This window comes from Canis aureus, chromosome 27, assembly GCF_053574225.1.
Source record: "Canis aureus isolate CA01 chromosome 27, VMU_Caureus_v.1.0, whole genome shotgun sequence".
NCBI classification, from domain to species: Eukaryota; Metazoa; Chordata; class Mammalia; order Carnivora; family Canidae; genus Canis; species Canis aureus.
Genome location: NC_135637.1, coordinates 23,715,348 through 23,732,743, shown reverse-complemented (window position 1 = coordinate 23,732,743; position 17,396 = coordinate 23,715,348). Strand labels below are relative to the sequence as shown.

General features: G+C 43.9%; 1 protein-coding gene across 4 annotated transcripts in view; it reads right to left on the bottom strand.

The window, feature by feature from the left end:
- Positions 1–17,369, bottom strand: part of SRRD (SRR1 domain containing) — a 32,128-nt gene extending 14,759 nt beyond the window's left edge. For all 4 annotated transcript variants that reach the window (XR_013365803.1, XR_013365804.1, XM_077874148.1 and 1 more), the window contains exons 1-6: positions 17,179–17,369; positions 4,742–4,782; positions 2,928–3,187; positions 2,730–2,828; positions 735–889; positions 38–83 (exon numbers count right to left, since the gene is read on the bottom strand). Coding sequence is in view for 2 of the 4 variants with exons in the window: in XM_077874148.1 (XP_077730274.1) it covers positions 38–83; positions 735–889; positions 2,730–2,828; positions 2,928–3,187; positions 4,742–4,782; positions 17,179–17,354 (777 nt within the window). In the remaining 2 variants the exon portion in view is untranslated. The remainder of the gene's footprint in view (positions 1–37; positions 84–734; positions 890–2,729; positions 2,829–2,927; positions 3,188–4,741; positions 4,783–17,178) is intronic.
- Positions 17,370–17,396: the final 27 nt, after the last annotated feature.

Sequence of the window (17,396 nt, the reverse complement as noted above, 5' to 3'; positions counted from 1 at the left end):
TACCCACTTTTCCATCCCAGCCCCTTCATTTAGATACCTTTGCGATGTAGGTATAATTTTTCTGCAAAATCCTTCCCAGCAATCTAGAAATTAAAAAAATTAAAAATCCAGCGTGATTAGGAGGTATGGGAGTGGTTTTATCCAACTCAATACATAAAGGCAAAGTGGTTTAAAGATAGTAAACGGTTTAAAGAGGGGGAACGTGGAGTAGGTTCGATAATGCTTAGAAAATGTGAATGCCCCCTAAGCACCTGTTTCGCCAAGGGAGAAGGGAGGCACATGGGCAGACACCTAGGCATGCACAGCAGAAAGTGCAAAAGGTTTCCCCCACTTTTTTTTTTTTAAGATTTAAAAAAAAAAAATTGTTCATGATAGACATAGAGAGAGAGGCAGAGACACAGGCAGAGGGAGAATCAGGCTCCACGTAGGGAGCCCGACATGGGACTCGATTCCGGGTCTCCAGGACCGCGCCCTGGGCCAAAGGCAGGCACTAAACCGCTGCACCATCCAGGGATCCCCTTTTCCCCCACTTCTAAAAAACACTTGTCCATCTTAAGGGAAGGGAGGAGTTCTTGGCCAGAAAGACCTCCTTAACTCACTCTGCAGCCTGATCTGGGGGTCAATGTCCCTGGTCTAACCCTGTCTACTTTCCTGGGGACAAGCATCTCCTGTGTTGGGGTCTGTCAGGAAGGGCTCCCCTGCAGGCCTGAGGGCCTCTACGTTCTCAGGCTCACCTTTCCTCAAGTCCTCGGAAGCTGTTCCCGATGAGGAGCATCTGAGAAAGGGCATCCAGCGACCAGTTGCTCCAGAGCAGGTTGTTGTACAGGGCCGTCCCGCAGTGGGGCATGTAGAAGATGGTGGGTTCGCCGTCCACACTCCGTTTTCCTTCCTGCGGGCACCACACACATGGTGTAAACGCTTCGCTCTTCCCAGGAGGTGAGGGAGGGGAGGGCAGATCTGAAGAAGCCCAGCGCTCTCACCACCGAATAAGGAACAGTGTACCAAGGTGAGGAGGCAGGTGCTGGTCACCCTGACTGTGAGCATGTCACAACAGACGCACCACAGACGTACACAAAATTGTACATGCATTATATCAGCACGTCATAATGGGGCATAGCTGACATTTCCCGGCTTGTAGGCCCACGTCATCTGGAAATCACGAGGTCCAGAAGGAACCTGCGTTTACTGAACAGATGTGTGTCCCATGAACACAGAAAGCCCTGGATCAGCAGAGTGGCTTCTTGGGTCCGTGACAGCAAGGGCAGGATGGGTGGCAATGATTACTGCCCTTGTGAACTGTGCCTGGCAAGCCTCTAGGCCTCCTGTGTCCCCTTCTGCAGATGCCTGCCAGACCAAATGTCTTCCGGGGGACACAAGTGCTCGCCCTCCCCAGGGCCATGGCTCCACAGCCAGACCTGTCGCAGGGAAGCAGGCCCTCCCTTGGCTGCCTAGTCCTGCCTTCCCTGGGCCTCTCCGCTCCACACCCTCCTCCCTTCTGTCCATCACAGACAGACAGTGGCTCCCCCACGGCCACTCTGCACAGGCTTGCCTGCAACCCCACCTGGGTCCATCCAGCCAACTCCTGGGGGTACCTGCAATCCCAGCACCGACCCAGGAAACCTTCCTCCAGCCCCTCAAATGGCATGGGGTGCTTTCCCCTTCTGCTCTGCTCACCACTGGCTTGTTTACAGGCCATACGCCTTGAAGGGACCATGGGCTCCCTGGAGACAGGGACTGCATCTATCTTGGCCTCTCCCAAAGTCCCTGCGAGCACAGAATAGGCACTCAGGAAAAAATGATGAGAACGCAGTGGCAGGGCTTCAGGGCCCCGGCAACACTGAAGGATTCTCTTCTCTCAGCAGGGCCTGATTTTCAGTCTTTTTTTTTTTTTTTTTAAGATTTTATTTATTTATTTGACAGAAAGAGTGAGCACATACGTGGGGGGAGCAGCAGGTAGAGGGAGAGGAGGAAGTAGCCTCCCTGCTGAGCAGGGAGCCTGACATGGGGGCTCCATCCCAGAATCCTGGGATCATGACCTGAACTGAAGGCAGATGCTTAACTGACTGAGCCACCCAGGCGCCCCAGGGTTTCATAATAAGCAATGAGATGGTAGTTTTGGACAGAGGGATCAAGTGATTATTCTGTAATCCCTCAAGCAATGCAAAGCTGCTTGCTGAGGTGTGTGCCTACACTGGCTTCAGACCCTGCTTGTGAGATGATGTCCCTCCTCCAGGTCTCACTAATGGTACCTCTGGGTGGAGGATCTACCCATGGCTCACTGCCAGAGGCTATGGGTGTGATTGGGCTACACCACAAAGAGAGATGTTGTGTCCCTTCTAGGACTTCCCCTAGGACAGGGTAAATCCCAACCAGAAAGCCCTCATTTGAGGCACCGAGACTGTGTACTCCTTTATTTATTAACACCCACATAAGTAGCAACTTAGGAAATTACCAGAGGCTCCTGGACATGGAATTCTCACTAGGATTTTGCAAATATAACAGGTTTCAGTCCATGCCATTTGTGCCATTTACTTTTTTTGTGATGGGCACAATGTAGGAGAGGATGTGTATCACTGAGGGGTCCCATATGACAGGCTCCGGGAAGGCAAGTGAGTAGTGGGAGGGAGCGACAGCGACTGCAGAGTAAGTGCATCCATGGGGCACAGCCTGGGGTCCCACTGGGTCAGCAGTGTCACTGCCCCCATGTTCCCCTTCTCTGAGCCACTCACCTCATTCTCACTGAGAACTGTCAAACCAAGGCTATTCAGAACCCCAATTTCTAGTTGGCTGAACAGAGGATCGTACACCCAGCAGTGCCTTCTGGGAATCTGCAGAAGGGAAGAATGAGTTCTATCAACCCAAAGATCTCGTGCATACCGTGTGCAAGACCAAGGGAGGGAGTGACTGAAAAGAATCCGAAAATTTACCCGGCACTTTTCCAGGAAGAGGAGCAAAAATGTTAGCTGGTATCTAGCTATGACACAGGTGGCAAAGTTCCCAATGCCATAACATACACACTTCCAACGGCAGGTTCCTGGGACCAGGGTCTCTCCTGGGATGGCACCAGGGGTCACAGCTGACTCATCTGGAGAGGAGTTAAGATGCAGGTTTCCAAGGGCTTCCAAAAGAGTCCCATCAGGGGCTTTCAGTTGTTCCAGATGTTTTGTAAGACAGCTGTCGATGGTTTCTGAAAGAGCAGGCCCCCAAACACAATCAGAGGCTGTGCTTGACCCCATGAACCAAATCCCCCACAGATGTCCACAGACCCAGGGAGAAAAGGAGTAAGTCAGGAAAACTCAGCTCTTCCGGAAGAAGGCTGCAGGCCTCAGTCCCAAACATGCCTGGGACATGCGGCCACGACAAGCACCACTGGCTGTCGGGTCCCTTCCACGCACCCTGGCCTGCAACCTCAGAGATTGTTCCAGCAAAAAAAATTGGCTTTATTTATGTGTACAGTTTCCAACTGAAACTCTAATTTAGTAGGAGGTACCTGGTAAACGTGGGCTATGCTCTGAAGTACCTACTTTTTTGATTATAACAAAGAATGGAAGAACAGAAGTTCTCAAAATCACACTATAAAAGACTGGGAATAGGAATATTTACTGTTACAAGTTCAAAGAAAAACAAAGGTAGGCTGCAGCTTTTGGAGTCTAATGAAAAATACTGTTTAAATCTTTTCACACGGTAGTGAGTTCTCTTGTCTCTCCTTTTCTTACACTGGCACTGAATTTATTTGAACAGATCTGTATACAGTACAAAAAACAAAAGGCCATGGTCCCATAGTAAGATGCTGATTTTCAACTTACTAGCAAAGATGTTTAAATAAGACCCCAGCTCGGAAAGGCTGGATGAAGAACTGGCTCTTTCAGTCCTTGCTGGTGAAAGTATTGGCTTGAAAGCTTTTTGGAAAAAACTTGACAGCAGATATCAAGTTGGTCACTGCCTGTCACTAAATAATTCCATTTCTGGGAATATGTCCTGAGAGGATCATCCTAAATTTGGTAAAAGCTTTACAGATACAGGTGCTCATTGAACAGTTAAGTGTAAGAACTAAAAAACCAAAGTAAACAAACTAAATGTCCCTCAATAAAAATTTTAACTGCTGTACATCCACTACCCGTATTAACATTTCTGTTGCCATAGACTCTGTTTAGGAAGAGGTTACAAGCGCATGAGGAGAAACAAGCCTATGTGGTAATATTGAGGGAAAAAAATGTATGAAGAATAAATTTCAACAGCTATGGTGGCGATGGACATCGACTGCCTCCTGTGCCCAGGCAAGCACTGTCCTAAGCACTTAACCAAACAGCCTCATTTAATCTTCAAAACTATACCACAATATGCACATTGTCACCATTCTTTCACAGACACAGAAACTAAAGGTCAGGGCTAGTTAAATGCAAGACATGGTTGTGAGAAGGAAGTCAGAATTATCATTTTTTTAAGATTTTATTTATTTATTCATGAGAGACACACACAGAGAGAGAAGCAGAGACAACAGGCAGAGGGAGAAGCAGGCTCCTTGTGGGGAGCCCAAAGTGGGACTCGATCCCGGGACCCCAGGATCACGTCCTGAGCCAAAGGCAGGCACTCAACTGCTGAGTCAACCCAGGAAGTCAGAATTAGAACCCAGTTCTGTGAAGAAAAGAATCACCAAATATGGACTGGACTCCTTTCTTTGCCCACATTCAGGCCCTCCTCCCACACTCTCCACCCTCAGTCTTGGCCATCTGGTACCCACCTAGTGCCAGACTCCAGAAATCAGACAGAAGCAGGTCCTCCCTGTTAAGAGAAAAAGGCATGGTCATTTCCCAAACTTTTCTGGGTTGCCCTCCTGCCCAGTGACCTTCCTCCTGACCATGAGCTGGATGCAAGGAGGGGGACAGAGCACCCTCACACACAGCACCCACCCTGGAGTGCAGGAGGAGGGGAGGAGGGTTGCTGGAGGACATCCTGATTCCCAGGGACCTCTGGGTCTGTTCTGTATCCTGGTCCACACCATGACCTGGCACAGAGGCCGAGCTCCATAAACAGTTGCTAGATGCACAGATTTAGCCTCTCTGAGCTTTAGTTTCCTCACCTCCAGAATGGGGAAAGAATCATAGTTATCATGCAGGGTTACAGAAGGGATCAAATGGGTCAACACGCAGCACTGGGCTTCACACAGAGTGGGTACTCAATAAGCAGTCTTTGTTATTACAAATAATTCCAAGGTGCAAGTAAAAGGAGATAGGGACACCAGTGTCTGGGCTTTCCTAATTCAAGTCAACTGGCTTATGCAAACCCAGAGCAGAACACAGTCAACAGTGGTTTAAAACAAACTCCCAGGGCAGCCCTGGTGGCTCAGCGATTTAGCGCCGCCTTCAGCCCAGGGCCTGATCCTGGAGACCCAGGATCGAGTCCCACATCGGACTCCCTGCATAGAGCCTGCTTCTCTCTCTGCCTGTGTCTCTGCCTTTCTCTTTCTCTCTCTCTATGTCTCTCATGCATAAACAAAAGTCTTTAAAAAAAAAAAAGAAAGGTCGAACTTTAAAACTATTAAAAAATAAATAAAACAAACTCCCAGAAAACAACAACAAAAAAAACAAACTAAAAACCACAAACTCAGTGAATTGTCCAATCAAAAGACATACAATAGGTGAAAATACATACCCATCCATGTGCCACCCACAAAAGTCTCACTTCTGAAGTAAGGACAGCATAGACCAAAGTGAGGGATAGAAAAGATGGGATTTGTGTTCTGCACAAATGGAAGCCAAAGAGAGCTGCGAGAGCTATGCTTAGACAAAACAGAATTTAATGGGAACACATACCAACATTTATGGGACACAGCAAAAGTGGTTCTAAGAGGGAAGTTTACAGCAACGCAGGCCTGCCTCAAGAAGCAAGAGAAATCCCAAACACACACCCTAACGTTACACCTATGACCTAGGAAAAAGAACAAACAAAACCCAAAGTCAGTAGTAGGAGGGAAATATCAAAGATCAGAACAGAAATAAATGAAAGAGGGACTAAAAAAAAAGAGAAAAGATCAGGGTGGCCTGGGTAGCGCAGTTCGTTAAGCATCCTACTCTTGATTTTGGCTTGGGGCATGATCTCAGGGTCTGGAGATCGAGCTGTGCATCGTCGGGCTCTGCGCTCAGCAGGGAGTCTGCTGGAGATTCTCTCTCCCTCTGCCCCTCCGCCTGTGTGTGTACTCTCTCTCAAATAAATAAATAAATCTAAAATAAAAGAATAACAAAATTGACAAACCTCTAACTACACACACCAAGAAAAAAAAAGAGGGGACTTAAATCAGAAATAACAGAGGATATTACAACGACACCACAAAAAAAACAAAGGCTCAAAGGGACTACTGTGAACAGTACACAGCAACAATTTGGACAGCCTCAAAGAATCAGCAATTTATTTATTTTTGTTTCAAGTTTTTATTTAAATTCTAGTCAGTTAACGTACACAATTAAGGGGCACCTGGGTGGTTTAGCGGTTGAGCGTCTGCCTTTGGCTCAGGTCATGATCCCAGGGTCCTGGGATGGAGCCCCGCATCGGGCTCCCTGCTCAGCGGAGAGTACTCTTCTCCCTCTGCTCCTGCGCCTGCTGTCACCATCTCTCTCTCTCAAATAAATAAAATCTTAAAACACACACACACACACACACACACAGTGTTAATATTAGCCTCAGGAGTGGAAATTAGTGGTTCAATACTTAACAAAGAACCCAGTGCTCATCATATCAGCAATTTAAAACCCCCCAAAAAGACAAGTTCCAGGACCAGACAGCTTTAATGGTGAATTCTACCATTCAGGGAAGAATTCATACCATCTTTCCAAAAACAGAAGAGAAAGCTTCCAAACTCATTTGCTGACACTAGCATTACCCTGATGCCAAAACCAAACAAGGACACCCCGAGAAAAGAAAATTATAGGCCAATATCCCTAATGAACAGAGATGCAAAAATGCTCAACAAAATACTAGCAAACCAAATTCACCGATATGCTGAAAGGATCATACCCTATGATCAAGTGGGATTTATTTCAGGGATGTAAGGATAGTTCACATGTGCACATCAATCAAAGTGATACATATTAACAAAATGAAGAATAAAAATGTGATCAGGGCAGCCCAGGTGGCCCAGCGGTTTAGCACCGCCTTCAGCCCAGGGCCTGATCCTGGAGACCCGGGATCGAGTCCAGCGTCCGGCTCCCTGCATGGAGATTGCTTCTCCCTCTGCTTGTGTCTCTGCCTCTCTCTCTCTCTCTCTTTCACGAGTAAATAAATAAAATCTTTTTTTTTAAAGTGATCATCTCAAAAGATGCAGAAAGCATCTGACAAAACTTAATATCCATTTATGATAAAAATTCTCAACAAAGTGGGTATAGCAGGAACACCCCTCAACATATTAAAAATAAAGACCACATATGACAAGCCCACAGATAACATCACATCCAATGGTGAAGAGTTTCAACTATTATTATCTCCTTTAAGATCTTCTAAGACCAGGAACTTGCCTGATCTTGCCTTGGCACTTTTATTCAACATACTATTGGAAATCCTAGCCAGAGCAATTATGAAAGAAAAATAAATAAAAAGCATCTGAATTAGAAAAAAAGAAGTAAAACTGTCATTATTTGCAGGTGACATAGTACATCAGGAAAACCTTAAAGACTCCACTGAAAAACTGTTCAAACTAATAAATGAATTCAGTAAAGGTGAGGGATACAACACCAATACACAAAATTTTTTTGTGTTTCTATACACTAATAATGAACTATCAGGGAAAAAAAGTTAGGAAGATGATCCCATTTGAAATTGCATCAAAAAGAATAAAATACCTAGGAATAAACTTCACCAAGGAGGTAAAAGCCTATATACTGAAAACTACAAGACATTAAGGAAAGAAATTGAAGACAACACAAGTAAATGGAAAGACATTCCATATTCATGGATTAGAAGAATTAAAAGTGTTAAAATGTCTATACTTTCCTAAACCACCTACAGATTAAATCCAATTCCTATCAAAATTCTAATTGCATTTTTCACAGAAATAGAACGAAGAATCCAAAAATTTGTCTGCAGCCACAAAAGACTGAATAGTCAGAGCAATCTTGAGAAAGAAGAACAAAGCTAAAGGCAACACACTGCCTGATTTCAGAATCTATTACAAAGCTATATATAGTAATCAAAACAATATAATAGTGGCATTAAAACAGACACACAGATCAATAGAGCAGAAGAGACAGCCCAGAAATAAATCCACACATATATGGTCCAATACCTTATGGCAAAGGAGCCAAGAATATAAAGATGGAAAGAGGGCAGCCCGGTGGCTCAGCAGTTTAGCGCCACCTTCAGCCCAAGGCGTGATTCTAGGGACTCGGGATTGAGTCCCACATAGGGCTCCCTGCATGGAGCCTGCTTAGTCCTCTGCCTCCCCACCCCGCCCCTGGTCTCTCGTGAATAAATAAATAAAATCTTAAAAAAAATAAAGGTGGGAAGAACAGTCTCTTTAATAAATAGCATTGGGAAAACCAGACAGTCACATGCAAAAGAATGAAAGTGCACCACTATCTTACACTGTACACAAAAATTAACTCAAAATGGATTAAAGACTTGAATGTAAGACCGGAAACTATAAAACTCTTAACAGAAAACATAGGGTGAGACGCCTGGGTGGCTCAGTGGTTGAGCATCTGTCTTCGGCTCAGGTTGTGATCCTTGGGTCCTGGGATTGAGTCCTGCACCGGGCTCCCTGAAGGGAGCCTGTTTCTCCCTCTGCCTATGTCTCCGCCTCTCTCTGTGTCTCTCATAAATAGAAAACATAGGGGAAAGCTACTTGATACAGGTCATGGTAATGATTTTTTTCTTTAACCTGATACCAAAAGTAAAGAAAAAAACCAAAGCAAAATGTGTGGGACTGCATCAAACTAAAAAGCTTCTGCCTAGCAAAGGAAACTATCAACAAAATACAAAGGCAACCTACTGTAGGGGAAAAATTTGTAGATTATGTATCTGATAAGGGGTTAATATCTAAAATATAAAGCACTCATGAAAAGCAATAGCAAAAACAAAACAAAACAAAATAACCCCACGAGCAATCTAATTAAAAAATGGGCAGCTCTGAGTAGATATTTTTCTAAAGAAGACATATAGATGGTCAACAGGTACAGAAAAAAGTGCTCAACATCATTAATCATCAGGGAAATACAATTCAAAACCACAATGTAAGGGACGCCTGGGTGGCTCCGCAGTTGGGCGTCTGCCTTTGACTCAGGGTGTCATCCTGCATCTGGGGATCAAGTCCCGCATTGGGCTCCCTGTGGGGAGCCTGCTTCTGTCTCTGCCTCTGTCTCTGCCTCTCTCTGTGTGTCTCTCATAAATAATTAAGTAATAAAAAAATATTTAAAAACAAAAACCGCAATGAGACATCACCTCACAGTTAGAATGGCCATTATCAAAAAGACAAGAAATAACAAGTGTTGGTGAAGATGTAGAGAAAAGGAAAATCCTTGTGTAGTTAGTGGGAATGTAAACTGGTAGAGACACTATGGAAAAAATTATGGAAGTTCCTCAAAAAAATAAAATAAAAATAGAACTACCATACGATTTAGCAATTCCCCTTCTGAGTATTTATCTGAAGAAAATGAAAACACTAACTCAAAAAAGTATATGCATGCATATGTTCACTGCAGGATTATTTACAATAATGAAAATACAGAAACAACCTAAGTGCCCATCAGTGGATAAATGGATACAGAAATTGTGGTATATACGCACAATGGAATACTACTCAGCCACAATAAAGAATGAAATCTTTCCATTTGCAACATCGATGGACCTTGAAGGCATTATGCTAAGTAGGCCAGAAAGAGAAAGACAAATATTATAAATCACTTCTATATGGAATCTTAAAACAAAACACTGAGCTCATAGATACAGAGAACAGATGGGTGGTTGCCAGAGGTAGGGAGTTGGAGGTGGGAGAAATGGATGAAGGGGTCAAAAGGAAAAAGAAAACAAGTCCAATTATAGCATCTTTTTAAAAAAAAATTAAGTAAACTGTACTCCCCAGTGTGGCTCGAACTCACAATCCTAAGATCAAGAGTCTCATGGTCCAGTGACTAAGCCAGCTGGGTGCCCCAAATTAAAGCATCTTCTGATGCTCAGTGTTTCACGAAAGGCTAAAGTAATTTAATCTATGATATTTTAAGAGCTATGTATATATTTGGTAAGCTTTAAAAAAAGAAAGAACACAGACTTCAGAGTCATACACTCAAGTCTGTATCTAGTTCTGACATTTACTATGACATTGAACAAGTTACTTAACCTCTTTTGTGCCTGTGCTTCCCCAACTCTGAGGATAATATGAATATTTACTCTCAGAATAGCTTTTTAAATTTTTAAAAATAGTTTTTAGAATTAAATGAGATGGAGGTTACTTAAAATAGTATCTGTAACAGTAAGCCCTCAATAAATACTATTTAAAAAAATCTTATTTTGGGGGTGCCTAGTTGGCTCAGTCAGTTAAGCAGCAGACTCTTGATTTCAGCTCAGGTCATGATCTTAAGATCCTGGAATAGAGCCCAGAGTCCAGCTCCACACTTAGTGGGGAGCCTGCTTGAGGACTTTCTTTTTTTTTTTTTAAATTTTATTTATTTATGATAGTCACACAGAGAGAGAGAGAGGCAGAGACATAGGCAGAGGGAGAAGCAGGCTCCATGCACCGGGAGCCCGACGTGGGATTCGATCCCAGGTCTCTAGGATCGCGCCCTGGGCCAACGGCAGGCGCCAAACCGCTGCGCCACCCAGGGATCCCTGCTTGAGGACTTTCTCTCTGCCTCTGCCTCTCTCCTCTCTAGCAAGTGTGTGAGCACGCTCTCTCTAAAATAAATAATTATGTCTTTAAAAAAATCTTATCCTAAAAAATAAAATAAAATAAAATAAATAAAATAAAAATAAATAAATTAAAAAATCTAATTCTGAACATTTGGCTGCTGCATAATCATGAGCATTATAACTTTTCATATTTGGGCAGTATTCCATAGTTTACAAAGCACTTTTATATACACTCTCTTATTTGAGACATAATATGGTCCTGGGAGAATAATTTATTGTTTCTATTTTATAGAGAAAAAAACAAACTTAGAGAAAGGGTGTGCTTTGTTCAAGGTTGCACAGCTAACAAACAATCTTCTGATTCTCAGCCCAATGGAGGAGAAAAAAAAAATCCAAACACTATTAACAAAAGCAAAAAGAGGACATCACAGAATGATAAAGGAATCAATGCAATAAGAGGATACAATATTTGTAAATATTTACCCACCCAATATAGGAGCAACTAAATATGCCCAGTAAATAGGAATATACCTAAAAGGAAAAATCGGCAGCAACACAATAATAGTAAGGGATTTTAATACCTTACTTACATCAACGGATAAACCATCCATACAGACGATCAGTAAGAAAACATCAGCTTCAGGAAACAAGTTAGACCACATGGACTTAACAGATATATAAAGAATCCTCCACCCAAAAGGAGACACGGAACACATTCCTCTCAAGTGCACATGGAACATTCTCCAGGAGATATCAGATGTTAGGCTACAAGACAAGTAAATAAATTTAAGAAGACTAGAATTTTCTAAAGTGATGACTGAAATCCTATCAAGCAGCTTTTCTGACCACAGTGGTATGGAACTAGAAATCAATTACTAGAAGAATATGGGAAATTCACACACATAGAGATTAAACAACATGCTACTGAACAACCAGTGAAACGAGAAACCAAAAAAATACTTTGAGACAAATGAAAATGTAATAGCAAAATTTATGGAATGCAGCAAAAGTAGTTCTAAAATTGGGGCACCTGGCTGCCTCAGTTGGTGGGGCATGCAACTCTTGTTGATCTCATAGTTTTGAGCTGGAGCCCCATGCTGGGCAGAGGGTTTACTTTTAAAAAAGAAAAAAAGAAAAAAAAGTCGTTCTAAGAGGGAAGTTTATTGTGACGCAGGCCGACCTCAAGAAACAAGAAAAGTCTCAAATAAGAAAGCCAACTTTACACCTCAAGGAAAGAGAAAAAGAACAAATGAAGCCCGAAGTTAGTAGGAAGAAGTAAGTAACAGATCAGAATAGAAATAAAGGAAATACAGACTAAAATGTCAATAGAAGGATCAACAAAAGGGATAACTGGGTCTTTGAAAAGAACAAAGCTGACAAATGCTCAGCTAGACTCAAGGTTAAAAAAAAAGAACGAGGACTCAGAAATGAAAGAGATGTTCCCACTGATATTATAGACATACAAAGGATCGTAAGAGACTACTATGAACAACACCCCAACAAGTTGGACAATCTAGAAGGATAAATTCTCAGAAACATGCAACCCTCCAAGACTGAATCATGAAGAAACCAATTCTGAACAATTCTTCTTCTTAATTACCAGTAAGGACATTAAATGAATAATCAAAAACCTCTCAACCAGCAGAATCCAGGACCAGATGGCTTCACTGGTGAATTCTACCAAATATTCAAAGAATAATGAATACCAATTCTTCTCAAAATTTCCCATAACTAACTAACTAACTAACTAACTGGAGGAAGGAATGCTTCCCAACTCATTTTATGGGGACAGCACTGCCCTTATCAAAGCCAGCCAAGATCCATAAGAAAAGAAAATTACAGACCAATATCTGTGATGAACACATATACAAAAATCCTCAACAAAATGTCAGCAAACCAAATTCAACAATACAGTAAGAGAATCATACGCTATGATCAAGTAAGGTTTATTTCAAGGATACAAGGGTGGTTCAACATTCAAAAATCAACCAAAGTAATATACCACCTTAGCAAATGAAGGATAAAAATAGCATGATCATCTCAACAGATGCAAAAAAGCATTTGACAAAATTCAGTACCCATTTTGCAGGGCGCCTGGGTGGCTGTCAGTTAAGCATCTGCCTTCAGCTAAGGTCATGATCCCAGGATCCTGGGATCGAGCTCTGCTGAGCAGGGAGCCTGCTTCTCTCTCTCTTTCTGCTGCTTCCCCTGCTTGTGCTCATACATTCATGTTCTCTTTCTCTAATAAACAAAATCTTAAAAAAAAAAAACACACCCATTTTGATAATAGCTCACAACAAAGCAGGTATACACAGAATGTAACTCCAGATAATAAAAGCCATATATAACAAGCCATGTCATATTCAATGATGAAAGTTGAGTTTTTCCTCTAAGATGAGGAACAAGGCAAGGATGCCCACTCTTGTCATTTTCTGCAACATACAGTTGGCCCTTGAATGGCACAGGGAGAGGTAGTGCCAAATCTCTGTGCAGTTGAAAATCTGAGTATAACTTCTGACTCCCCCAAAACTTAACTATTAATAGCTTAGTTGACTGGAAGTCCTATCAATAACATAAATAATTGATCAACACATATTTTGTATGTTATATACTACATACTGTATTCATAAACAAAAATACTAAGAAAATCCTGATGGAGGGCAGCCTGGGTGGCTCAGCGGTTTAGCGCTGCCTTCAGCCCAGGGCATGACCCTGGAGACCCAGGATCGAGTCCCACATTGGGCTCCCTGCATGGAACCTGCTTCTCCCTCTGCCTGTGTGCCTCTCTCTCTCTGTCTCTCATGAATAAATAAAATCTTAAAAAAAAAAAAAAAAAAAGACACACAGATCAACATAGCAGAAGAGACAGCCCAGAAGTAAACCCACACATATACAGTCCAGTACCTTATGGCAAAGGAGCCAAGAATATACAAGGGGGAAGGAACAGTCTCCTTAATAAATGGTGTTGGGAAAACCAGACAGTTATATGCAAAGAATGAAACTGCACCACTATCTTATACCTTACACAAAAATTAACTGAAAATGGATTAAAGACTTGAATGTAAGACTTGAAACCATAAAACTCTTCATAGAAGACATAGGGGAAAAGCTGCTTGACATAGATCCTGCCAGTGATTTTTTTGGATCAGACTCCAAAAGCAAAGGCAACAAAAGCAAAAATAAATAAGTGAAACTAGGGGATCCCTGGGTGGCTCAGCGGTTTAGCACCTGCCTTTGGCCCAGGGCATGATCCTGGAGACCCGGGATCGAGTCCCACATCGGGCTCCCTGTATGGAGCCTGCTTCTCCCTCCGCCTGTGTCTCTGCCTCTCTCTCTCTCTCTCTCTCTATCATGAATAAATAAATAAAATATTAAAAAAAATAAGTGAAACTACATCAAACTAAAAAGCTTCTATCCAGCAAAGAAAATCACCAAGAAAATAAATAGGCAACCTACTGCCTGGGAGATAAGATTTAAAAATCCTATGATAAAAGGTCAATATCCAATATATATAAAGAACTCATACAACTCAATTAAAAAAAAAAAACAAAACAAAACCCAAACAATGTGATTAGAAAGTGAAAAGATTAACCAAATGGCATTTATCCAGAGAAGACATACAGAGAGCCAATAGGAACATTAAAAGATGCTTAAAATCATTAATCATCAGGGAAATGCCAATCAAAACAACGAGATATCACTTCACACTTGTTAGAAGGGCTAGTATGAAGAAGATGAGAAATAATAAACATTTGCAAGGATGTGGAAACAAGGGAACCCTGGTGCACTGTTGGTGAGAATGTAAGTAGGTGCAATACTGTGGGTTCCTCAAAAAGTTAATAGAACTATCATACAATCCAGCAATTTCTCTTCTGGCTATTCATCCAAAGAAAACAAAGGCACCTATTTGAAAAGATATATGAACCCTCATGTCCACTGCAGCATTATTTACAATAGCTAAAATATGAAGACAACCTAGGTGTCCATGGAGGGATGAATCAGAAGATGTGGTGTATCTATATAAAATGAAATACTATTCAGCCCTAATAAAGAATGAAATCTTTTCATTTGCAAAAATGTGGATGGATTCTGAGGGCATGAGGCTAAATGAAATAAGTCAAAGACAAATATGGCATGATATCACTTGAAAAAAATGTTAAAGATTATTTCAAAGAGAGAGAGGGGGGATCCCTGGGTGGCTCAGCAGTTGAATGTCTGCCTTCTGCCCAGGGCATGATCCTGGAGTCCCGGGATTGAGTCCCGCGTCGGGCTCCCTGCATGGAGCCTGCGTCTCCCTCTGCCTGTGTCTTTGCCTCTCTCTCTCTGTCTTTCATGAATAAATAAACAAAATCTTTTAAAAAAAGAGAGAGAGAGAAAGAGCAGTGGGGAGGGACAGAGGAAGAAAGAGAAACAGTATCCCTGCAGATCAGGGAGCTCCACACGGGGCTCAATCCCAGGATTCTGAGACCATGACTTGAGCTGAAGGCAGATGCTTAAAGGTGTGTCTAAAACACCAGAAAAACTGAGCTCAAAGATACAGCGAACAGATTGGTAGCTGATGAGCGTGGGGGGAGGAGTGTGAAATGGGTGACAAGAGTCAAAGGCTACCAACTTACAAATGTAAGTCATGGGGATGTAACTTATAGCACGGTGACTACAGTTAGTAACACTACTGCAAACTTAAAAGTTGCTAAGAGACTTCCCATCTCAAAAGTTCCCACCATAACAAAAAGTTTTTTTTTGGAAAACAAAAGAAAACGGGATTTAAATAGAGAAGCAACACACTATTGTTCAGGGTACTCAGAAAGTACACAGAACTTCAAAAATCTGCACGGGAAGTGGCCCTCACGTGCTTCACAGAGGACACAGGAGCGCTCTGATGTACTAGGAGTGCTTTGAAAACTGGTGAGTGGGGCAGCCCGGGTGGCTCAGCGGTTTAGCGCCGCCTTCGGCCCATGGCCTGATCCTGGGGACCCGGGATCCAGTCCCACGTCCGGCTCCCTGCAGGGAGCCTGCTTCTCCCTCTGTGTCTCTGACTCTCTCTCTCTGTCTCATGAACAAATAAATAAAAAAATCTTAAAAAAAGAAAACTGGTGAGTGCCTGCACAGAACAGCAGACACTGGATCACAGTGGTGCAGGAAGAAGCAGGGAGGTCCAGCAGATCCTGAGGAAGTTGAGGGGGAATAACAGTGCAGGGTGTATGGAAAGTGCCTGATGAGGTTTCCAAATCCCTGGGCCTGCTCCATCTCATCTCTTAAGTGTCTTCTGAGATCCTCCAAAAAGTTGCTGCTGCTGGTTACTCAGGCTCCCAGTCAGCTAGGCAGCCAACTTCTTTTATTCGGTGGTAACCTCCTAGTCATCTATGTCTCTTGACCCTAAGTCTAGGGGAGAGGAGCACACAAAATTGGCCTGATTTCTCTCAGGTGGGATGGTCCTTCAGCTGTTGATCAGAATCACTAACAAAAACTGTTAATGTTGGGCAGCCCGGGTGGCTCAGCGGTTAATCACCCGCCTTCCGCCCAGGGCCTGATCCTGGGGACCCGGGATCGAGTCCCACGTCGGCTCCCAGGGAGCCTGCTTCTCCCTCTGCCTGTGTCTCTCATTAATGAATAAGTAAAATCTTTAAAAGAAAAAGCTGTTAACTGCAAGTGAATCAAGACAACAGTAGTAACAAAAACAGGTGACATTTATTTCTCTGTGCTAGGCAGTGCTCTAAGCCCTAGGGTGCAGAGCAAAGCATGGAGGTGTGAGGGTCTGGGGTAAGCCCCAACAATGGAGAGCTTTGAAGCCCCGAGGACAAGGCCTGGAAATCTGACCCCAAGCCTGAGCCCTATCAGGTTCCTAGCTGTCTGGGACACTCAAACTGAAGGCACGTGGCGGGCACACAGGAGCTCCTCAAGTGACTGGCGGTGATGATCGCGGCGCTGGCGATCACGTTGGTGTGGCTGCCCTGGCGCCAGCATTACCGATAACCAATACTGCGACAGGATCAATACCAAGCGCCGGTCCTGCGCTTACGCCGCGCCAGGCACCGTGGTTCACATGCACTCTCGGAGGTGGGCTACATCTACTATTGCACTGAATCCGTAAAACAGGCCTCTATAGGGGCTATTTGCGGATCTCGGATGAGAAACCCGAGGCACGGGGATTCCCGACCGTGCCCGGGGTCACGCCGCTGGCTGCGCAAGAAGAGGACTGACCACCTTTACTATGATCCGGCCTGAAAGGAGCTCCATACTCCGGTTAAACCCGAGCGACAACCCTAAGGGCTTGCCGTTATGCCCACTTTACAGACGGCGAGACTGAGGCTCGGTCCCCAGGCCCCCCCCCCTCCCCGCACTCACGCGGCCTCCTGGAGGCGACGAAGCACGACTGCGCGGTCCGCCTCGGTCTGGGTCTCCCGGCCCAGCGCCGCCGCCTCCCTCCTCCGCGGACGACGCGCGGCCGAGCGCCTTCTCTTCCGCGGGGCTGCCGCCCGCCAGGACCCCGGCGCCTCCGCCGCCGCCGCCGCCGCCGCCATGGCCTCCTGACGTCACCGGCGCGACGCCCGACGTCATCGCCG